We start from the raw sequence: 25238 nt of genomic DNA, 5'->3' as shown, positions 1-25238 counted from the left end.
TGATAATAGCGTTATTCTTTTGACAATTTATTACTAATATATGTCCTGTGTATTTTATATTTTGTTTCAGTTTGGTTAATTGTCCTTCTAGTTGTTAACAATACATTGCCGAACACAGTGGAGCGAATATTTATTTTCAACAAATCTGCACAGCAAATTACAGGTCGAAGAATACACTTTAACAGATATGGAGAATACACATTACAAATGGTAACAACTGTAACCGCTGTAACTATCTTACTGAAATGTAGATTTTTGTTGAATCAGCCCGATAAAATACGGAACATTATTTAAGAACTGGGTCTGAGCACTGTTATTAAACAAAATTTCTAAAATAAATATAATATAGATAATAGTTCTCTATTGAATTATCCACAAATTACTTAGTTACTTATGAAAACAGACTGACCTGACTAAAACTAGTTAGCAGCACAATAGCGTTCAATCTAACAAAACGAATGAATAGTATTCGACCCATTGTGCAATCAACACGAGATATGCCATGACGAATGAACATATGGGGAATTAGCTCAGATGGTAGAGCGCTCGCTTAGCATGCGAGAGGTAGCGGGATCGATGCCCGCATTCTCCAATATTTTCTCCATTTAATACCTCCTGTAATGTTCAAGCATATGTTGTATTTTCCATTTGTATTACACGAACAGATAGTGGTACAACGGGGCTATTTTTTGGTCACAAAGTGTAGCAAGATGGAGCAACATACTTTGTGTGAAAAGAAATAATAACGGAAGGTTGTTCTGATTAAAATTCATTTAAAAAAAAGATGGCGAGGAAGCCTTTTACTCCACACTTGGGGTAAAAGGCCCCCAGGGGCATTGTGGCATAGTGATATTGTGCAAATATAGGGGCAATAGTTATAGGGCACAATTTTTCAACTTTCAACAGACAGATATTTTTGAGATAGCAAGATCCTTTCTTGACTAATAAATTAAGATAATGCTTATTCAAAATAACCACTTCAGAAAAGGGATAACCATTTCCCAAATACTTTCCGTTCACTTTATGTACAGTTATTAAAAAACTGAAAATAATAAATTAGTATTTTGTCTAAAAATAAATGTGATACTCCTTGTTAGCTACATAAATTTGCAACATTTTAAAAATGATTAAATATTATATGAAATTACATCAAAATCAAATTTTAGACATGGCATACAATGGCATCATGGATCAGGAATATTTTTTTGCTGTGTATAGTGACAAACAGGTGTTTAGGAAATTACTTTGGTAGTTTTTGTTGCTATTTAGTGTTTAGGGAGAAAATAAACCCCTTTGTACCCTACCCAATAACTTCTACAAAAACAAAGGTTTTGCGTTACTGTACTTCCATTGGCCTTTTTGCAAATCGACACAACATTGCATGCAATTACATTATGCTTTGTGGTAAGTGCAGGATCATAGAAGTTCACAAATTTATATATATTTTTTCTGTCTATTATTTATTAACATTCAGACCACGTGTTATTGCGCTACAAAAGCTAGCCTGCGTGACGCAACGAACAGAACCAAGGACGGATATACAAAATAATTTATGGGGTGGTAAGGGGGTAGCATGAGAACTATGAGGGGTGGCAACACTAAAGTAAGTGCCCATCCATAGTTATTCTGGATTAAGATACCAAGCTTTATTGAAACAAGTAGGTCTACTTGTTTATGTATTTAAAGGGATAGTTCACCCAAAAATGTCTCTCATCATTTACTCCCCACTCATGCCATTCCAGATGTGCATGACTTTCTTGTTTCTTCTGAACACAAACAAAGATTTTTAGAAGAATATCTTAGCTCTGTAGGTCCATATAATGCAAGTGAATGGTGACCAGACATTTGATGCTCCAAAAAGCAAATAAAGAGAGAATAAAAGTAATCCACGCGACTCTAGTGGTTAAATTAATGTCTTCTAAAGTGATATGATTCCTTTGGGTGAGAAACAGATCAATAGTTAAATCTTTTTTACTCTAAATCTCCACTTTCACTTTCTTTCACATTCTGAAAGTGAATATTTATTGTAAAAAATTAGTTATATTTTGGTTTGTTCTTACCCAAAACCAATTTGATTGCTTCAGAAAACACAGATTAAACAACTGGAGTCGTATGGATTATACTTTTATGCTGCCTTTTTGTGCTTTTTGGAGCTTCAAAGTTTTGGTCACCATTCACTTGGATTGTATGGACCTACAAAGCTGAAATACTCTTCTTAAATCTTTGTTTGTGTTCTGCAGAAGAAAGAAAGTCATGCACATCTTGGATGGCATGAGGGCGAGTAAATGATGAGAGACATTTTTGGGTGAACTATCCCTTTAAGTTACTATCAAATTACAAATGCGAATTTGAAATGCAGGTGTCTCGAGACACGTTTTTAAAAGCTGAACTTCTTTTTAACCTGAAACGGCGTTTTATAAAAGTGCAAGACGCAGTGCCCAACGATCAAAGTCAATAGAAAATAGCGCAGACGGCCGCAAAAATGTGTTCGGTGTGAACGGCCCCTAATTCTAACATTCCATTATCGATATATCCATTCCTTTTTTTCTCACGTTTAAATTCGACTTATTTAAAGGTCTGTATTTTGCTATGAGCTTCCTATATTCATTATATTTTAGAGATGCACAATGGGCCAGCAGCACTACATCGTTTTCATAAATGGGCAAGTAAACACGGCAACCTCTGACGTGCGAATTTCTAAAAACAGCGCACGCCGATAGTGGGCCTTAGAGTGGGGGACTGCTATGACTCATGATATAGGGTACAGACAGACAGCTGGGCAATAGCGAGGGCCTGATTTCACCAGTGTTCAAGATCTGGGACGATTTAATTTTTTCAATCTAGAACGGTCTCATTCTCATCTTCAGTAGAGCCACTGCTCATCAAATCAGGATGGACAGCTTCGAGAAACAGCTTATTTGTCCCATTTGTCTGGAAATGTTTACGAAACCTGTTGTGATTCTTCCATGTCAACACAATCTTTGCCGGAAATGTGCTAATGACATTTTCCAGGTACAGTTTCAATAGTTCTTGTTTGTCAGCACCATTTATCACAATGAATATTAATATCCAATTTATTTATTTTTATTAATAATGAATGAATACGTTTTTTAAGAAGTGTTGAAGTTTTCAAAAACTACTTTAACCAATTTTCAATTGTAATTGGCTATTATATAATATTGTCATTTTTTTTACATCACATTAAATTATTTTTGTTATCAGCGTACTGTTTCGGTTTATTCGCCTTTTTCCTGAATATATATGCTATATAGGATATATATTACTCAGAAATGTAAAATATAGGTCACAGACTTCTCTTACTTTGCATTTACCCCTAACCCAGTTTAATAGGTCTTTTAATATGTTTTTATATGTTATAAATATGTGGGCAATAGATTTATCTGTCCCCAATATTACATTTTAAAGTGTTGTATTCATGTACTGTCTTTTACACATCCCCTATCCAGGCCTCAAATCCATACCTTCCTACCAGAGGAGGCACAGTGACGTCGGGTGGCCGTTTCAGGTGTCCATCATGCAGGCATGAAGTTGTGCTGAACCGTCATGGGGTCTTTGGTCTGCAGAGAAACCTTTTGGTGGAAAACATCATTGACATGTACAAACAGGAGTACATCAGGTTAGATCTGGCAAACAGCTTATGTGATTTAAAGATCCTATGTTGACGTAATTCCAGTTGAAAAAGGAAGTTGGGCCGGGGTATTTTGAAAGACTCATCCCTTGTTTTAAATAGCCAATAGCCTTTAGTTTACATCAAAAGTATAGATGCATACACTATAGATATAGCATAGAGATGACCTAAAACCTAACAGACATGGACCACAAGCCACAAAACTCAATTTTGTTGTCTTTTGGGGTCAATTTTGATGGGATAACAAAGTCCATTGTGTAATAGCTCAAACGTCTTAAAGAAATAGTTCACCTAAAAATTAAAAAACTCTCATCATTTACTCACCCTCATGCCATCCCAGATGTGTATGACTTTCTTTCTTCTGCTGAACACAAATAAAGATTTTTAGAACAATATCTTAGCTCTGTAGATCCATACAATGCAAGTGAACAGTGGGCAGAACTTTGAAGCTCCAAAAAGCAAATAAAGACAGCAGACAAGTAATCCATAAGACTCCAGTGGTTAAATCCATATCTTCAAAAGAGATATGATAGGTGGGGGTAAGAAACAGATCAAAGTTTAAGTCCTTTTTTACTGTAAATCTCCGTTTCACTTTCACATTCTTTTTCTTTTGTTTTTGCCGATTCGCATTCTTCGAGCATATCACCACCTACTGGGTAGGGAGAAAAAAAAGGACTTAAATATTGATCTGTTTCTTGTCCACACCTATCATATCAGTTCTGAAGACATGGATTTAACCACTGGAGTCGAATGGATTACTTTTATGCTGCATTTATGTGCATTTTTAGCTTCAAAGTTTTGGTCACCATTCACTTGCATTGTATGCACCTACAAAGCTGAAATGTTCTTTTAAAAATCGTTGTTTGTGTTCTGCAGAAGAAAGAAAGTCATACACATCTGGGATGATATGAAGGTGAGTAAATGATGAGAATTTTCATTTTTGTGTGAACTATTCCTTTAAGCAATTGCTTGTGATTGCTGGCTAAAGTGAGGAAAATGTGAACATAAATTCAGCAAAAAAAGAAACTTCCCTTTTTCAGGACACTGTATTTTAAAGATAATTTTGTAAAAATCCAAATAACTTTACATATCTTTATTGTAAAGGGTTTAAACAATGTTTTCCATGTTTGTTCATTGAACCATGAACAATTAATGAACATGCACCTGTGGAACAGTTGTTAAGACACTAACAGCTTACAGACAGTAGGCAATTAAGGTCACAGTTATAAAAACTTAGGACACTAAAGAGACCTTTCTACTGACTCTGAAAAACACCAAAAGAAAGATATCCAGGGTCCGTGCTCATCTGAGTGAACATGCCTTAGGCATGCTGCATGGAGGCATGAGGACTGCAGATAACACCTAAGACAGTGCTACAGGGAGACAGGAAGGACAGCTGATCGTCCTCGCAGTGGCAGACCACGTGTAACAACACCTGCACAGGATCGGTACATCCAAATATCACACCTGCGGGACAGGTACAGGACGGCAACAACAACTGCCCGAGTTACATCAGGAATGCACAATCCCTCCATCAGTGCTCAGACTGTTCGCAATAGGCTGAGAGAGGCTGGACTCAGGGCTTGTAGGCCTGTTGTAAGGCAGGTCCTTACCAGACATCACCGGCAACAACGTCGCCTATGGGCACAAACCCACCTTCGCTGGACCAGACAGGACTGGCAAAAAGTGCTCTTCACTGACGAGTCACAGTTTTGCCTCACCAGGGGTGATGGTCGGACTCGCGTTTATCGTCGAAGGAATGAGCAGTACATTGAGGCCTGTACTCTGGAGCGGAATCGATTTGGAGGTGGAGGGTCCGTCATGGTCTGTGGCGGTGTGTCACAGCATTATCGGACTGAGCTTGTTGTCATTGCAGGCAATCTCAACGCTGTGCGTTACAGGAAAGACACCCTCCTCCCTCATGTGGTACCCTTCCTGCAGGCTCATCCTGATATGACCCTCCAGCATGACAATGCCACCAGCCATACTGCTCATTCTGTGTGTGATTTCCTGCAAGACAGGGATGTCAGTGTTCTGCCATGGCCAGCGAAGAGGCCGGATCTCAATCACGTCTGGGACCTGTTGGATCAGAAGGTGAGGGCTAGGGCCATTCCCCCTAGAAATGCAGCCCCCCCTCTGTTCAGGGACACATTATTCCATTTCTGTTTTTTTCACATGTCTGTGAAATTTGTTCAGTTTATGTCTTGGTTGTTGAATCTTTTTATGTTCATACAAATATTTACATATTAAATTTGCTGAAAATAAAAGCAGCTGAAAGTGAGAGGACATTTCTTTTTTTGCTGAGTTTAAGAACAAATGTAGACTGACAATGAATTGTATTTCCTTCCAATTATCGACAGTTACCTCTTTTAGTTGAGAGTATGCATCTATATATATATATATATATTTTTTTTTTTTTCATTTTACACTAAAAAACAACATTCACAAAACATCTAAATTCCCCAAGGCTGAACGATTTAGTTATCCAGTCAATTTGCATTCCACTTAAGCATTTCACTTTATTTATAAGCCCAAAAAATGCATATATATTGTTTTTTTTTCAATGAGTTGGAGAGAAACATGTGTTGTAAAGCTTTATTATTCAGTGAGTGGCTGTGCAGTGCAATAGACTGTGGATTCCCTGGTGTCCATGTGACTCCAAAGACCTGTGACTCAGACAGGTCGGAAGGGTAAGGATGTCGGTCAGCTGGCAGGAGGCTTATTTATAGTTCAACATTAGTCTGTGTTGAGTCTTTTGGACGTATTGACACACATCACAGACCCCTAACATGGCCCTATGAACTCTTGTTATTTAATTAAATGTTGCTTTGTGGTCTTGTCCTCTTCCCAGGTCCAATTTACACTTAATTACTTAATGTGTCTTTAGCAATCAGATTGCTGTCTGATTGGTTATTCACATTCCATTTTCACTTAAACATAAACATGTCTCCACAAAATGGTTATAAATCTGATCTACTATTCCCATGCTATATGCAAATGCCAGGCTGTAAAGTATTGCAATGATTTCATAGATCATTTATTTCTATAAGTTAGAAATAGTTTCTTTTAAATGCTCTCTTCGCTCCATGTTGCAGATAGTGTTTGAGTTTTGTGGTTGCTCCATACATAATTTGCATATGCTCCATTAAATCCATATGCTGATGTAATTCCATTTGGGAGGAGTAAAGTTTTTGTATGTTGCCTGAACAACCAGATACATTTACACTTGGCAAAGTTATGTATTGTATGCGTCTCAAACCACCTCCTTAGGTTTGAGTCATCAGATTTCTATCCGCAGGGCCGTAGCAAGGTAATCTGTGCCCCCTGACTGTATATTGCTTTGGGCCTTTTTCCTATTAAAACTTACAGTATAGAATTTGTTTTGGGGCCCCTAGAATCATTACCACTTTTCACCTCACTAGCTACGGCCCTGGCTATCTATCTAGGATGCGTCTTGGAAGGCATTTACATTTGGTCTTTTTATGATCGGAGATCAAGCTATGAGATACGATAAAAAAAAAAATGCATGAAGTGACAAAGTGTAAATACTCTCTCAGGGAATTTTGTTTCACAGACTGTGCTTTCAAACCTCTGAAAAGTATAATCTGTTTTGTTTAACATCAAATGTCAGATCTTGCCACTCATTGATCCATTATTCTCAATGTAATAGCAGCCGACCCTCTCCTGAGAGGAAAGTTGACCAACCAATGTGTGAGGTCCATGAAGATGAAAAGATCAACATATACTGCCTGACCTGCGGCGTCCCCACCTGTTCTATGTGTAAAGTGTTTGGTGCTCACAAGGACTGTGAAGTGGCCCCCGTTAACAGTATATACCAAATGCAAAAGGTAAAGACACATATTAAATGGATAGATCACCCAAAATGAAAATTCTGTCATCATTTACTCAATCTCATGTTGTTCCGAACACTTTCTTTCTTCAGTGGAACACAGAAGTAGTTAGGCAGAATATTAGCCTCAGTCGCCATTCACTTGCATTGCATTTTTTTTCTCCTCACAAATAAAATGAATAGTTAGGGTGAGTAAATTATGGCAGGAATTTCCCTTTAATATTTATGTTTGCTGCATAAGTGTTTGCGTCAGTGTGCATGTGTATATGTGTTTGTTTGCATGATGTATGCTTTTACAGTTGCATGTTAATATGCTCACACACGTATTCATTTCTAGACAGAGCTCGCGGATGGAATAACAATGATGGTCAGCAATAATGACAGGATCCAAGGCATCATCAGTCAGTTGGAGGAGACCTGCAGGACCATAGAGGTTAGTCACCTTGTGTGGTGGCCTGTTCCCCCCAGTGCCTGACATAAGAGCCGGATTATTGATGAGGAGAAAAAGAACGGTCCCTTTGACAGAAGATGCACACACTCTGGCATTGATGAGCCAGGCAGGTAGGAAGCTGGATTCTCTCCAGTCCTCACAGTTGCTTTCACAGAGGCTCCATGATTGACAAGCAAGCAGAAATGAGCCATCTCAGGTGAGCATATGGCTGCTCTGATGGAAAGTCATTATGGCAAGGTTGAGGGTTTGATGTGGTTGAAGGAAGAAAGGGGTATTCTTTCAAACCATTCCCGGATGTAGAACAGTTACATTAGAGGGCATCAACATTTAACAGGATGGCATCGACAGGGGTGGGAGGTGTGTGTGTGTATTCCATCAAGGGGGTTGGGGGTGTGCATTTGTATTCCGTCGACTGGGGGAGGGGGTTGGCGTGTCTTCAGTTCTAGCACATTTTGCTAGGGTTAGGGCTAGCACCACAACGATAAAATTTGACCCTTTCCTTCACTTGTGCTTGTGGGGGGCATAGGAGTAATTTTGGGGGGCAAAGCTCACCCCAGCACCCCCTAAACCCGGCCCTGTTTAAGGCTGTTCTTTTACAGAGCAAAAGTTGTGAAAAACATCATTGTGATTCTGCATTCATAACCCATATTATTTCCAAAATTACTTCCGTAATTTTCTGCAGTCACTGAAACTATGAAATAACACAAATGCAAGTATGGGAATTACAGTATATGGTGGCAAAAAATTTTTTATCAATCAAAACAATCCATCTTTTATATTAGTTTCTCCAAAGTAGCCACTCTTTGCCTAGATTACAGCTCTGGAAATTCACTTAACCAGCTTTATGGGGTTTCCAACCTGGGATGTTTTTTAAACAGTATTGATGGAGTTTCCATGTATGCTGGACACTTGACTGCTTTTCCTTCACGATCCAATCTATCTCATCTATTTAAAAAAAAAAAAAAATTTTTTTTATAAATATTGAAAGAAATTCCTATGTCGGCACAATTTATATTTGTCCACAAAGCAAAGTTCAAGCTAAAGCCCTTTAGATTAAAGGTTTTTGTGAATTTGGTGGCAGGAGGTCAAAGGTTCTGCTGATGAAATCAGTCTGTGCTTACCAAAATTAGAAACCACTGCCCCAGTGGATGAAACTGGAATCGTTGTTTAAGTGAAATGTCCACAGGGTGGCACCAAAAGTGATTATATTTTTAGTTGTAAATGACACCAGTCAACATGAATGCATATTGTATTAACCCTAATCCCTAACCCAAACCCCAACCCTAAACCTAACCGTTAGTGGAGTAAAAATGAAATTTTAAAACAGACTTGTGCTCACCATTGTTTATGTGAACGCAATTACTTCCTGGTTTTCATGGAACCAGAACCCATGTCTAACCTGCACCGATGATTCATGCACATTAAGACCAGAAACATTTAAGTAAATAGGGTCAATTTTGATTTAATGTTGACTTAAAAGATTTAATCTTAAAATGTCATTGTCTTTAGTCAGCAATTTGTATTGTTTAAAATGATTAGTAGCAGAGAGTTAACAAACGTTCTGTTTCGCAGGAAAATGGCAGACGACAGAAGTCCCAGGTGTGTGAAAAGTTTGACCAATTGTATGCCATCCTGGAGGAGAGGAAGAGAGAGATGAACCTGAAAGTGGCAGCCGAACAGGATGAGAAAGTTAACTATATCCGTGGCCTCACAAGGAAGTATGGAGATCATCTAGAATCCATGACCAAAATCATGGAGACAGGAATCCAAACGTTGGAGGAGCCTGAGATGGCTGTTTTCTTGCAGGTCATTTAAGCCCACAGTAGATGCAAACTGGTCTCATAGCTTGTTGTTCATATTGCCGCAACTTCCTGGTGAAATTAACCCAAGAGACGCTACAGCAACAATTACTTTTATTCCCTTTCACACTAATTACCAGTAAAATGGCAGATTATCAGTTCATAAACACGTTCTTTTTGTTCCGTTCCACACTATGCTATCTTATGACGTTCAAACACTTTTACTATAGGGCATGACTCGGGAGAGCATTAAAAATGTAATCTGTTTGGAAGAACATCGCTTTTCGCTCCACAAAGTGGACATTTAACCTCGGAACTGCCCCAAGAAATATTACTGACATTTTAAATTGTGATTTCCAGTACTGGAAAACTTGTGGAACTTAAAAGAATAAACGTCATGTGAATATGAATGAATATATATATATTCACATGAAGTTTATACTAAATTGACTAATTTGTTATTATATATATTAGTTTTGCTCTAAAATATTTCACTGCCTAGATATTGCTCTTTATAAGTGTTTATGTAGAGTAAAGCTTGCCTGCAAGCCAGCATGATAAACATCAGTCTCTCTGTTGAGCGTCTTACTGGAGACATTTGTATGCTAATGAGTATAATTATTTACATATATTCATTTCAAAGATTGGTACCTGACATAAAAATGGAAATCTGCCCCATATTTCTATAAAAGTATTTTCAAAATGACTTATTCAGTTATCACAAACCACTGGAAAAGTAATAGGAAAATAATAGAAATTCATTGGTCAAAACATGTGGGAACCCTCTAGAATTTATAATTTTTTTCATGTTATTGCTGTTGAAAAATAACTTACCACCTCTTTCTCTCTCACAATGCAAACAGAATTCCAAATCCCTCTTGCAAAAGTAAGTGCTGATCGTTTCTGCCACATTAATGCTTATGAAGTTTATTTTTACGATTTAAACATATTCTAAATTGATATCTTGTTTGTTAGGATTGCAGAGGCATCGAATACCTCCCACCTGGAGAGAGTGGAGTGTGGCTATGAGAGCATGGATCATTACTCTGTGAGCTTTAAAAGAGAGGGCAGGGCCCTGTGTAATATTGACTTCACCAGAGGTACGACTCACCTTAAATGCTCATTACACTGATTTAACTTGAACTACCAACATGTACAGGCATAAATCAAGTTCGCTTGTTAAGAAAGCAACATGGGTTTGAAATGTAATCTCTCAAGTATGATTTCGAATTGTGACTTAATGGCAACCAGTTGAAAAGCCAGCCATCCTTTTCAGTTTATTAATCAAATTTGTCAGCCAATTCTCAATAAATTCACCAAAAATCACAACTGTATGCTCAGGTGCTTACACTCTCAGTATTGTATATAATCAGCATGGGGCTGATTGCATCTTCATGTCTTAATGACCTGACACTATAATCTTTCATGTTATTGATGCTTTGCCAGATGACGAGGAAGAGGAGGAGGATGAAGATGATGTGGGCGTTGATACGGAAGGCCGTGCAGAGCAGACATCCTTGGGAGGAGCGGATACAGTGGACCTGTTGAATGAACCCCTTCCACCCCTCCTGCCGCCACAAATACAGAGCAAACACAAACCCGCCACATCATACTAAATTCACAAAGTGCACCCACACACACACACAAAATCTTCTGTTTGCAGCCTGATCTAAAACTTATGAACGCTTGTACGGCTGTGGACACTTTTAAGACAGAGAACTGGACTATGACACATAGCTGAATTTAAGAAGCTATACTGTTTTTCAGTTACTGCTTAAGAAAAGTCACTTGATGACTAAATATAAACGTAGATGACTTAAGAAACACTTCCAAGATTTGTGGTGTTGTTTACTGCGTAGGGAGTGTTCGTGTGGTATTTTCATTGCAGTTGGCACGGCAATGGTATTTGAGTTATGAATGATACGAATCACTTTAAATGTTCTTTGGATTTCATATAAATATCACCGACAAATAAAGGTTTACTTTTGTTGGTTCCAGTCCCAAAACTGTAAACTTCATGTAATGCAACTGGAGCCTATATAGGTAGTGTAGTAATTTGTAATGGATTCAATTTAAAAGCATATAATCTAGTTCATTTCATTTGGATTTAAATCACTCATGTATCCCATAGTTGCCTAATCTACTCTGAGAAACATTTGTTGCAGAGTGTGGAAGTAATCTCCATATTGCACTGACTCTCTGCTCTGTAAACAAGTCTTGTTCGCACTTCTCGGTGGTCGAGCTGAAATAACAATGCCAGGGCATTGCGTAATCCATATATTCTGACTCAGTGGAGGGTGATCAGTGACAGGATGTACTTCTGCGACTGGATTCACATGGATCACAGCTATGATAAACTTAATGAGGCCCAGGAAGCAAAACTCAGACACAACAGTCATCTCAACATGTGTGGCTTTAACCTTCTACAATTGGCGGACCATATTAAAATAGTGGTTAAAGTGAACAGAAATGTTCTGAGTTTCTTGTTAACTCGCAAAAATTTTAGTTTGTCTCGATAGAAAGTTATTGATTGGTTTCAGATGTGCTTTACCCAATACATTTAGGGCATGGTTCAGTTAAAGTCTGCACCCAAGACTTGACTGTAAAAGATCTCCAGTTGCTGTATAGGTACAATGAGTCACATACCAGTTAATTGGTTTGGTGTCAAACCAGGTTAAATGTGTGCAAGGTGTGCATATTGCAACTGACAATCAGTCATCTTTTCATAGCAGCAGGCAAGTCCACAGGTACTTGATGTTAATTTACCTAACACTTTGCCAAAAAAGAGTGAATCATTTGTTGGGAGAGGTGCAGCCACTTCCAGTAATGGATTCAGTCTGCTAGGTGTAATTGGATTAGAAAGTATTTAGTTACTGTAATCTAATTACTTTTAGGCACCAAATGTAGTGTAACGCATTACATTATAAATCTTGAAATGAGATTACAGTTACTGACTTTCAATGAAAGTAATTACTTTTAAGTACAGTGCTTGGGTTACAAATATTTCTAAAAAAATACATGTATTTGTAATACAGTTAAAATGTGAATTAATATGTTCAAAAATATGTCTGTTTGCGTTTCTGTAACAGCTGAAGGGTGTGCGACAATGAAGGAGAAAATAGACATTATTTGAATTTATTAAGCGGAAAAACAATGTTTGTGACAAGTGTTTTAGAAAGTAACTTAAAAGTAAAGTAATTAGTGATGTGATCATTAGTAATCATTAAATTATTCTGATTACAATTTTAGAGAAGTAGTTAGTAATTTGTAGTGGATTACTTTTTTTGGTAATTTACTGGTCTTTCAAATCTTTGTCAAAAGGCAAGTGACACAAACATCTGTGTAAGTTGATGTCATGTACTTTGAGGTATATGAGGTATATGTTTAAGATGCTTGTTTTTTAATGACTTTTTTAATAAGTGAACATTTCTTTTCAGTATATGATCAAGTTTTCTGCTGCTACACACTTTAAAATACTGGTAACACTTTACAATAAGGTGGTATTTATTAACATTAGTCAATGCATTAGGTATGATGAAGTAACAATAAACAATACATTTTACAGTATGTATTAATTTTAATAAAGAATTTAGAATGTGCAAAAAAAAAATTGTTCGTAGTTCATAATAGTAACATACAACTTTTAATTAAAATATTTAAATATATGTTGAAATTTAACATCAGCCAAGATTAACAAGTGCTGAAAAAGTATAGTTCATTATAATGTTAACGAATACAACCTTATTGTAAAGTGTTACAAAAATGTTTAATTGTAATTTAAATAATGGAATAGATTCAACATTTAATATGTATATTAACTAATCGAACTTTTGGAAAGGAATAATAGTTTTCGCCTGGGGAAACCAATCAGGAACGAGATGCATCTCCTGTCAATCATCTCCGGATGATCATTACGTCACAATCAAATCACCGAGAATATTTAATACGATCCTTCGTTGATTGTATTCACAATATGTTGCTGCCTTGAAAAATCGAAATGTTTGTGAAATTATTGTCAATTTATGTTTAATGATTCGATGTATTTTTCTATTTACCCACTCCTGTTCATACGGCAATAATCTAGACAAGAAATGTCAAACTGGCTTTCAAAGTTTTATTGAAAAATATAAATATAAGACATTCTCTTGCACAACAAAAATCAATGGTTGCTCATTAGTTTATTAACAAACTTAAACAATGTACTGTATGTTACAATGAAACTCAAGTCTGTCAGATAAAATAATAAAGTACTTGAAAATATTAAATTCTTCTCTCTCTCTCTCTCTCTCTTTATTTTTTATTTTTTTTAAGAAATCCGTTTTGAACCATCTACAGCTCTGAATGATCACTTATACAATAACACTGATGGAGATTGATGACAGTTTTGCGCATCTGAACAATTTACCAGTCATGGTCATATACACCAACTCTATTCGCTTTCATTGAAATATCTACAAATACATACTGTAAGTCATCGGTATAAATAGATCGTGATGGATAAGCAGCACTATGGTACAGAATATTTATGTTTGTGCTAAATGTAAAAATATCTTTGGCAGATGGGTTTGGTCGCGGTTACTTCCCGAATATTTCCATCATTTTGCGGTTGCTGTGAGCTTGCTGGGCCAATTGTTCGGCTCTGGCCATCTCTAGTACTTCTCGTAGCAGATGAAAGGTCAGATCCAGGGAAATCGGCGGCTCCTCCGACCTGCGCTCTCTCTCCTCGGAGTCGAGCGCCTGGAGCGCGTAATTGCCATTCCAGCGGCCGACGTTTCCAACTTTGCCCTCCAACAGACGCTGCGTTAACTGGAGCTGCAGTGCTCTTTTGGAATACTGGGATGTCTCGGGGTACGTGTCAGGTGAAGACCGGAGAGAATTTTGATATCTGTTACCGAGCCGGATGAAGTACTCCTCTCCCAAGCGCGCCAGAACCGGTGCTGACTGTCGCTCTCCATCGGGGTCCGTGGCTGGCTGGTTGGAGCTGCTGTCAATGGCTCTACATTCATAAGGTGGTGGAAAGGCAACGAGTAGAGCCACGGTGGTAACGAGAAGATTGAGCTTCATGTCAAAGAGTGGCGAGAAGAATCTGCGGGAGAAGTGTTTACATTATGCGCACAATTTGAACTTTTTTATGCATCTGGGACGAAGACCAATTCTTGACAGAATGCGATGTATTTAAAGCACATTGTCTGAACACTTGCATTCACATTTTTATGAATATTTGCACATTTATATATGTCTACGTCCACAGAAGCAATTACGCACGCCTTAAAGTTGGATAGCAGGATACCTTATTGTGCGCTATAAATAAAACTGACTAGAATAAAGACTTCCAGTGTAAGCTGCTATTACTTAAGGTTTACTTTAAAAATAAGCTGTCTTGTTCCAGATAAAACTATGCGTACCTGTGGTGTGCGTAATTGGTATATCCTTGGATGGTTTTGGAACTTTGCGAGATGCGTCTCTCTCTCTTGCAGTTGTTGCCTATCAAGGTCTTACTTTTAGGACTTCTTCAAAGGAAAGCTGGAGTTTGCATTTATATAGGCACGGTCAGCGACAAGTGTCACGCATTTTTATCTCGCGTCTGCGCACAGGAGAGAGAGAGTTGACTTGAATGAACGTAAGTGAACAGTTTACTTGTTTGAATGAGTCATCGAGGTGTGTGTGTGTGTGTGTGTGTTTGTGAGAGAGATAGTCTTTTATTCGGTAAAAAACGATGAACACAAAACCCAGGGTATTATAGAGATCCTTTATATTGATCTTTCCCCCCAACTCCCCTTTTGTGAATATGTATGATGTTATCCTCAATATATCTGACAAGTTTGACATCCAAAACTCTTTGAAATGTCATCCATGTAATTGATTAAATGCTATCATGGGTGAAACTTTATGACCTTCTGTAATGTATCCATAATCTTAATCGCATATTTATCTCTGATTACCAAAGGTACATTTTAAAGTGGTTTAATGGCAGTGATCAATTCCTCAAAGCACAGTCAATCATCTACCTTAAAATCAATGTTAAATATTTTATGTCAGACTAAACTGCATAAGATAAAAAAGCTCATGTTGTTTAATTGTTGCAGACAAAGCCACACAGGCGTGGTGAACTTTGGGAACTGTTCTAGTGGGTCACATATCCAGAGAGCACAGACTGAGCTTTGGGAACAAGCAATTACAAATGCGCAGCGGCAGGACAACGTCACTCTTGCAGTCACTGCTGTCAAGTGCTGTCCTTCCCCCCTCGCTCTGCTACGGCCATGAGGGAGGCTGGGAGACAGAACACTTGGCTTAAGCCCCTTCACACCTGCTTTCAGAATGCCAATCAGACTGCGTCTCAATCAGTTTACAGACAATACATGGTAACATGCAAAGAAATAAATGGTATATACTGTATTTCCCAGTAGATCTGAAACTGTGCATTTAACCCTTCCTATTGTGTTTGGGTCATCTTTGACCTGGGAGAGGTAGATAATAATTTTTAAATACCACATAGTTTTTAGTACGGGAACCAAACTTTGGGACTTTGTCAAGACTATCAAAATACACAATTATTTTTTTGCAGATTTTTTCATAAAATTGTTTAAGAGATATAACCATTTAAAAAAATGCTACATCTTTTGCATTCGCGGGTCAGTTTTGACCCGGGAATCAACTGTGGCTTTACACATGATATTATGTAGATTTTTTTTGTACATCAACGAATTAGATTTTTTATTATAAACAATTCACTTACATTTAGCTTCTACTTACATTTACATTTGTCTCTCACTGCATCTTGTTTACAAACAAACAGACACACACACACACACACACACACACATTCCTGTACAAAACAAACATGACAGATGTAACACAAATAACAAATAAACTAAATCAAAGGTACTACTGTCTAAAGAGGGTGTGGCGAGAGAAAATGTACACATTAGTCTAAATTGGGCTTGAAAGAGAAAATTGTTCAAATTTTACTCTGCAGCCATCTGATGCCAAACCAGCTTACAGCTTACAACTCACGCATCAATATTCGGCAGTTCATGCAAGTAAATAGAATAGATTTGGCTTAAAAACATAGTAAAGAAGTATTAATGTTGTATTCTTGAGTTGTACAGTTGTCTTGATGATGATTAATTGAAAAAGAACACGTTGATTTCATAACTTTTGACCACCAAGCTGTATTGAGCAGTTACGAGTAATAGGAAATTCATTCAAACTACTAGTAATTCTCACATCATATAAATTGTATATTATGTTATATTTAGATAAAATTTAACAGAAATGTTGATAAAAAAAGATGTGTTCACATGTAACACACTGGTATTGCTGTAGTTAATGTATATTTTGAAATGTCAAAGAATTTTTACATTTTATTATTTCTAAATAATGGCATGTTAATTAAGAACTTTTATATTTGTCAGTTAATATGCCAAAAATAATCAATCTTTTTACATGTATGAACAGTTAAGAACTTATTAATGGCTTATAATATAGTTTTAGATGAAAACCATTGGGTTATGAATGATTTATAAGCTTGAATTTTACCGGGTCAAAATTGACCCACAAATGCAAAAGGTGTATGCAGATTCTGAAAGCAATAGGAGGGTTAAATTCCACATTGGTCACTGATTTTTGAGACATTGGATAAAACAGACTACAGAAATGGAAACGAAAGTTTATTTATTTTGGAATATATTTTTTTTAATTATTATTTATTAATCTGTTTAACAGGTTCAGAGCTATTCACATGTTTGGGGCAATCTCCTACTTCCATTTTCTCACAAAATGTGTGTTTTAACTTGTCACTCAATATGGGTCAATACTGTCAAATACAAATGTAATGTTTCAAAATGTATTATAAATATAGAAAAATCCAATGTTCACTTAAAGGGTGTCATGTTTATGTGTTTTTGTTCATTCTTTGTGTTCATGTCTTTTAGTTTGATAGTTTAGGTCCTGTTTCATGTCATGTGATCTCCAGTTCCCTCATGTGATCTTGTCAGGTGATCTTGTCATGTGTTGCCCCTGTTCATGTGTCTTGTTTTCATTGGTTTATTGTTTGATTATCTTGTTTATTAGTCTTTTTATCTCATTTACAGTTCTGTCTGTTGATTGGTTGTCTTGTTACCCTTGTCCATGTATTTAAGCCCTCATGTTTGCCATTGTCTTTTGTCAGGTGTTGTTTGGTGTAATGTTGTTTAAGTTAAATCACGTCACGTCAAGTCGTTTATGTTTGTTTTGTTTTGTATTCACGTTTTTGGATTTCACTCTTCATGTAAATAAACACTGCACTTGGGTTCTTCACATCATCATCGTCTGCCTGTCATTGCCAGCAAACGTTACAGAATACCTGACTGACTATGAACCCAGCAGTTCAGCTCTTATGCCTACGTCAGGGGAATCATCCCCTGGAGGAATATGTAGAGGACTTCTGCGCTCTGGCCGGCAGGGTTGACTTTAATGATATTGCCCTCAAGGACTGTTTCCGTTCCGTTCTTGTCTCCTCCCTGATGCCTGACGATCGGATTACCCTCAATCTGGCTCAGTTTATGGACTATGCCCTGGTGTTGAGCAGTTCGTCGTTCACTGTGGAAGTGGCGGATGAGGAACTCAGCAATTCCACAGCACCTCTCACGCTAGAACCCACAGTCATGACCACCACGTCAGAGTCCACCATCAAGGTTCCCAAGCCAGGGTTCCCCGTCATGGCCGCCAAACCAGGGTCCCACGTCATAGTCGCTGAGCTTGCGCCACCTTCTGCCCCGGATCCCGAGTCTGCTCCATGACATGTCACAGCCACACCTGAGTCTGCTCCATGCCATGTCACAGGCTCACCTCTGGTCCATGAGCCAATGCCCATGCCTGCCACGGCCAACAAGCCAACACCTACGCCTGCCACGGTCAACGAGCCCATGCCTGCCATGGTCAACGAGCCAATGCCCATGCCTGCCATGGCCAACGAGCCAGCGTTGCTAGCCTCATCTGTCCCAGAGCCAGCTTTCACTGAAGAGTTAGAACTGGAGTTGGTTCCCGCCCTTGTGCCCACCCTGAGTTCTCCTGATCAGCCGGTTCCCCCCCAAGCCACCGGCTCGACCATCGCCCCCTGTGACATCCCAGATAAGGAGAACTTCCGACCCTCCGACTCCGCGTCTCTGCCTTGGCTCTTCAATCCCTCGACATCACCTCGGCTCTACGTTCCCTCAGCTCCACCGTGGTCCTCCAACCTATCGGCTTTACCGGGGTTCCTCTTCCCACCAGCTCCTCCTTGGTTTGTCGGTCACCTGGCTCCACCTTGGCTCTCCGATCCTCCGACTGTGCCTTGGCTCTCCGATCCTTCAGCTCCACTGGGGACCTTCATCCCTACGGCTCCACCTTGGTCCTGAGCCCCACCAGCTCCACCTCAGTCTTCTGATCCTCCAGCTCCACCTTGGTCCTCCGAACCTCTGGCACTGCCTTGGTTCTCCGAGCCTCCGGCTCCACCCTGGCCCTTCGAGCCTTCGGCTACTCTCCGGGCTCCCAGTTCTCCAGTCTCACCCCTCGAGCCTCTCATGGCTCCACCTTCCATGGCTCCACCCCTCGAGCCTGTCATGGCTCCACCTTCCACTGGCTCCGCCCTGGTCTCATGCTCCATGCCCTGTCTCACCAGGCCACGCCCCACGACCTGTCTCTCCAGGCCACGCCTCAAGGACCCTGCCTTGTGTTTGTTTGGCCATCAGGAGCTGCCCCTTGTGGATGAGATATGTCATGCTCTGTGTTCATGTCTTTTAGTTTGATAGTTTAGTTTCTGTTTCATGTCATGTGATGTCCTGTTCCCTCATCTGATCTTGTCATGTGTTGCCCCTGTTCATGTGTCTTGTTTTCATTGGTTTATTGTTTGATTATCTTGTTTATTAGTCTTGTTATCTCATTTACAGTTCTGTCTGTTGATTGATTGTCTTGTTACACTTGTCCTTGTATTTAAGCCCTTATGTTTGCCATTGTCTTTTGTCAGGTATTGTTTGGTGTAATGTTGTTTAAGTCAAGTCACGTCAAGCCATTTATGTTTGTTTTGTTTTGTATTCACGTTTTTTGGATTTCACTCTTCATGTAAATAAACACTGCACTTGGGTTCTTCACATCATCATCATCTGCCTGTCATTGCCAGCAAACGTTACAAAGGGACAGTTCACCCAAAAATGAAAATTCTCTCATCATTTACATCAGAGAATATCTCATCTCTGTAGGTCCATACAATGCAAGTGAATGATGATCAGGCCTCTGAAGCTCCAAAAACCAGATATAGTCAGCATAATCATAATCCGTCAGACTCCAGTGGTTTAGTCAATGTCTTCTGAAGCAGTCCAGTTGGTTTAGGGTGAGAACAGACCAAAATATAACTCTTTTTTTTTTCAAATGTACATCTTGACAGCAGTCTCCTCGGCGAATATAACATCAAGCTCGATTAAACTACCTACAGTGCCATCTAGTGCTCTGCGTCAAGCACTAGGAAGTTTAATCGAGCTTGAAATCATGATTGTGCCTAGAGACTGCAATGGCAAGATGTACAGTGAAAAGGGAGTTATATTTTGATCTGTTCTCACTCAAAACCAATTAGATCACTTCTGAAGATATGGGTTCACTTGCATTGTATGTACCTACAGAGCTGAGATATTCTTCTAAAAATCTTCATTTGTGTTCTGCAGAAGAAAGGAAGTCATACACATCTGGGATGGCATGACAATGAGTAAATGATGAGAGAATTTTTATTTTTGGGTGAACTATCCATTTAAATGAATCAATTGAGACTAGAGGATGGTTTCAAACTGATTTCAGCTTCATCTATTGAATTGTCACCACTGTTAGACAAAAAAATCTTACAGGATTTACTGCTTACAGTGTTGACAAAACAACCATATTTGGCATATCACACCTGTACTAATTGTAGTAGCTGTTTTGTTTTTCTGGTGTTGCTAGGTACTAATATGTTCTAATTAATATGAGGAAAATTATCTAAAAATCCCAAACAAAAATTCTTTACTATTTGTGTGACTGGTTTGATATATTCTGGTTATGACAGAAAATATACAACATAAAATCATAAAACAGAGCCTGTGTGACCTTTTTGAACTTGTTGAAGCAGGTAAAATATAGAAAGAGGACCATCAGGATAAAGTCTTGAGTTATGATCTGAAGACATGTGCTTTAAGGGCTAATGAGTGATAATGTCATTATATTGATGAAATGCTAAAATCAATTAAAATGGCAATTTGTGTTAATAACTCTCTGGAAATGTTGGTTTTCAAAAAAGATAATGGCAGGTAAAGATGTGGGGTGTTTTGCTTTTCTGTAAAGAACAATGCATTGATTTATTTTTTATTTTCAATGTCCCAAATTTATTATTATTATTATTATTATTTTTTTTTTTTGTTGTTGTTGCAAAAAGTGAAGGTAATTATCTCACTACATTTATGATTTGTGGGAAGGGGAAGACTCAGGTGGAAAAGGGTCCTCGGTTAACGAGAAGAGAAGATTCATCCCAAGAATAACATTATTATGGATAATGATTGCATCCATCTACGATAAAGCTGACAGATGAAGAAGGCGGTAGACATCTTGGTTCTATTTCGAGCTCCTCAAAGCACCTAGTCCCTAATCCACTCAAATGTACCCCGGTGATTCTCTCTATAAATTTATTATTATTATTATATTCACCCCACCAAGTGCAGCCTTCCGTAATGATCCTGAAAAGACCTCACTGAAACAATTCCAGGCATTCCTTTATTTTTTAGACTGATTACTTTTTCCACTCTGTGTGGGCGATTTCATTCTGATCGACTGTATGAAGCGTTCAAACAAATGACGAGGTCAAAAGCTTAAGCGTTTCTCCGCAAAATAAAGTAGAGCAATTTTCCTCCTACCCCTCAGGCCTGGTGTCAAGTCTTATCATGAGATGCGGCTGCTCTCTGACACAAATCCAACATACTACCTCACTACAAAATTCGCAAATTCGCTCGTGGTCATTGATGTCACTACAATTTCAAATCAATGTCACAAAACATGCAATGTGACAAAACACAGGAAACACAGGAATGACTTGCAGGGGGTTTCAACTTTTTCAATGTAATTTCTTGGAAAAATTCCAACATCTGCTAAGGTTCACAAATCACAACACAATTAGCCAAACCTCAACTATCTTAAAGTCTTTTTTAAAAAAACATTAAAGTTTTCTGTTATATGTGTGTGAAATGTAAAAAAACAAAAAACAAAAAAAAAAAGTGATAAATAATAAGAGTATTTATGTTTTGTTGATGTACCATCCTATAATAATCCAAACAGAAAGTGCTTGAATGGTCTACTATTGCTATGGGTGAGCTCCTCAGGTGAACACAATTTCTGTTCATCAACATCTGTTTACCAGCAGGTGAAAATACAAGCCCTGACTAACTTACAACTTTTGTGGTCACTGAAACGTTTGTCTTAGTTTGCCCAAAACACAATATGTTTACCAGCGGCTATACTCCACAGAATTAGTGAACCGTTAAATCTCGCTCTTGATAAGAGTAACACTCAAAGTACATTTGTCTCGTTTCACCTCATTTGTTTTTTAACATTGCCATAAGACACTTCACATCCACTTTTGTAATTGCATGGGATTACGCCAATGCTGTTAACAATGACGCTGTTAAGCTGTACGCCATCTTCAGCAGATACAATCTATTCTGGTCAACTGAGAGGAGATATCAATAAAAGTTTTCAGTACTATAAAGGAGTTTTAAGAGGCTCAGAGAGCCTGCTGAGCTCCCTGCTTCAAATAGACAGTGGTCTGACTCAATAGAAGGGCTCATCTGTCTTCTCAATGGGGTTTTTACTGATATGAATTGGTGTATTTAATTGAATTCAAAGAACTCACAATATTGGCTCCCTCCTGGATTTCAGACGCATATTAAGGGCACATGGCAATGTTTAAAGACCCCATGTGTGTGATAAGTTTGAGGCCATCTCTATGCAAGTGTACTCCTAAATCATATGCAAATTACGCATTTAAAAAGTACCAACACACTCTCATAAAAATATATCATTATAGCAACATTTTACATGCACCCTCAAAACATCCCCCTTCGTCTATATTCTACTTTTTCTAAAGGAGTTTTAGAATGTACGAGCAGTGGGTCAAAAATTGATAAAAGCACCATAAAATTATCATAAAAGTAATCCTCTATTTGTGCACTGTACGATGCCATGTGATCACTTTTTGTGAGGAACAGATCCAAATCCAAGTCATTATGTTCGATCATCATCCTCATCTGCTGTAACACTCAAATCCTGCACTCAATTAAAGGAATAGTTCACCCAAAAATGAAAATTCTCTCATCATTTACTCACCCTCATGCTATCCCAGATGTGTATGACTTTCTTTCGTCTGCTAAACACAAACAAAGATTTTTAGAAGAATATCTCATCTCTGTAGGACCATTTAAGTGAATGGTGGCAAAAAATTTGAAGGTACAAAAAGCATATAACGGCACCATAAAAGTAATCCATACGACTCCAGTGGTTAAAACCATATCTTCAGAAGCGATATGATAGGTGTGGGTGAGAAACAGATCAATATTTTTCCTTTTTTCTCTAAATCTCCACTTTCACTTTTACTTTCTTTCACAATTTGAAAGTGAATGTGGAGATATTTGGTTAAAAAAAAAAAAAGAAGGAAAAAAAAAGGACTTAATTATTGATCTGTTTCTCACCCAAACCTATCATATCACTTCTGAAGATATGAATTAAACAACTGGTCTCGTATGGATTACTTTTATGTTGCCTTTATGTGGTTTTTGGTGCTTCAAATATCTGGTCACCATTAATTTGCAATATAAGATATTCTCCTAAAAATCATTATCATGTTGATATGTCCCACCCCAACATCCTGCTTCAATAGGAAATATGTCAACACAGGAAAGAAAACAGCACTTGTCAAATCATTTCATGGGTCCTTCAAGATATCATGTCAAGTGAAAGACGTTTTTTTTAGATTTGGTAATGGGTTACCTGATTAGGTGGAATTATGGAGTTAAAACAGGAAAAAAGAAGCTATCTAAATCATCTCTAAATGCCTTAGAAATCCATCCACACCTTAAGGATACAGTCCTTGTCTTTAATGTGTAATGAATTAAATCATAATGCAAATATGGTGGAGATTTATTGTCTGACAGATATGTTTAAATTCATCAGCAGTACCCTATTCAAAATCCAATTGCTCATGGGTACCTACTGTAAATGTCATCCAGGATTATTGTCCAACCAGTGGAAAGTAATAAAAACAGAGAGCTCCAAAAATCATGCTACCCAAACACCATCAGACAAGTGTCCTTTAGGTGTATGCAAAATCTGCTCTATTTGAACATCTCACTGAGAGCAGAAAGTCCATAAAAAGATCTCTTAAAGTACAAAGAGCTCTTGGCTGTCAGGGAAAGCAGATGAGGTCAGGCCTCCAAGCGCTGCTCTCACCCCCTCAGGCCACGATACTCCCACTGGATCAGCAGTGAGCGGACAAAATCACACACAGTGTCAAACATGAGCAAAATATCATCTGCCTTCATTTCTCATTTAGAGTGAAAGGTGATGGTTTTGTTAAATGTAATATATTGTCCTGGCCTGATTAAGTTTTTGAGTGATAATATGAAGCTTGTTGTTCTGAGATGGGAATCTTTGTTATATTGATTAATATAATGTACTTTCATGCAAGGAACAGTTTCTTATATATGTGCTGAAGCTTATATTTTGTTGTGCCGCCACCAAGGCTGTTTGTTAATGTATTATTCTACGACTACAACAGCTAATATAAATACCCTGTGCAGTCTACTTTCAGGCATGAATGATGGGATCTTTGGGGGTGTTTTTGTGTTGTTTTTATGGCAGGGTTTCTAATGATATTTTTATATTTTCAAAAAGCAGTCTTAACTAAATATAGGTCACAGTCATCACACTGACAATGGCCATCACTCAGTTATCTCAGCAATATACTGAATATTGTTCAATTGTCAAAATTCTTTGCCATTGCTTGAAAAATGTATGAGGCTGTAGCCATTCATATGTCAAATCTATCCAGAGTGCATATTTGGCACTTTCCACCAGGATACAAAGTATTAGAAGCACAAATCCTATTTTTATTTGGAGTGAGTACTATTAGATATGCTACATAAAGTATTATTTAACATAAAATTAACATATGAAAAGTAGTCACATCCTTCAGCCTGTTCCTGGCCATGATCTTCTTAACTGTATCAAACAATCAAAATACTAATATATCGACCTGTGGAATACATTGTAGTAAAAAAAAACTATTTTTAATTACAAGTAATTTATCAAACCAATTTGTGTGCAATCCTGTAACCAAATGATTTTCCCCCATTAAAAAATGTGAAAAAATTTGAAAATCACACTTTATACAGCATGATTGGAGCTAGAGTTCGACCGATATATTGGTTTTGCACAACTTAACCCAGATGGTTCTTCGATTGT

At 38.0% G+C, this 25238-nt stretch overlaps 2 protein-coding genes and 1 non-coding gene across 5 annotated transcripts in view; 2 read left to right on the top strand and 1 right to left on the bottom strand.

Moving 5' to 3' along the window:
- The first annotated feature begins 519 nt into the window (after positions 1-519).
- On the top strand, positions 520-592 carry trnaa-agc (transfer RNA alanine (anticodon AGC)). The gene has a single exon. It is a non-coding gene; the product is annotated as a tRNA-Ala (tRNA).
- A 2171-nt stretch (positions 593-2763) lies between these two features.
- Positions 2764-14307, top strand: LOC127432130 (tripartite motif-containing protein 55-like). 2 transcript variants are annotated; one of them, XM_051682956.1, is made up of 8 exons: positions 2764-3012; positions 3468-3637; positions 7320-7497; positions 7837-7932; positions 9523-9756; positions 10613-10635; positions 10725-10849; positions 11196-14307. In XM_051682956.1, exons 1-8 carry the CDS (start codon positions 2893-2895, stop codon positions 11363-11365), a joined length of 1116 nt encoding a protein of 371 aa, XP_051538916.1. In that variant the 5' UTR covers positions 2764-2892; the 3' UTR covers positions 11366-14307. The 2 variants fall into 2 exon arrangements, with proteins under 2 accessions (XP_051538916.1, XP_051538917.1); XM_051682957.1 differs by having other exon boundaries at positions 7323-7497; positions 11196-13775.
- LOC127432136 (corticoliberin-1) overlaps positions 13915-25238 on the bottom strand; it is a 41733-nt gene continuing 30409 nt past the window's right edge. Inside the window, exons 1-2 of one of the 2 annotated variants that reach the window (XM_051682972.1) lie at positions 15155-15248; positions 13915-14835 (exon numbers count right to left, since the gene is read on the bottom strand). In XM_051682972.1, coding sequence (XP_051538932.1) covers positions 14325-14813 — 489 coding nt within the window. In that variant the 5' untranslated portion in view covers positions 14814-14835; positions 15155-15248 and the 3' untranslated portion in view covers positions 13915-14324. Of the gene's footprint in view, positions 14836-15154; positions 15249-25238 lie in introns of those variants that run through there. The other variant, XM_051682973.1, reaches the window with a different exon arrangement.

This window comes from Myxocyprinus asiaticus, chromosome 41 (genome assembly GCF_019703515.2).
Source record: "Myxocyprinus asiaticus isolate MX2 ecotype Aquarium Trade chromosome 41, UBuf_Myxa_2, whole genome shotgun sequence".
In the NCBI taxonomy this organism is placed as follows: domain Eukaryota; kingdom Metazoa; phylum Chordata; class Actinopteri; order Cypriniformes; family Catostomidae; genus Myxocyprinus; species Myxocyprinus asiaticus.
This window is presented reverse-complemented; position numbering and strand designations above follow the sequence as displayed.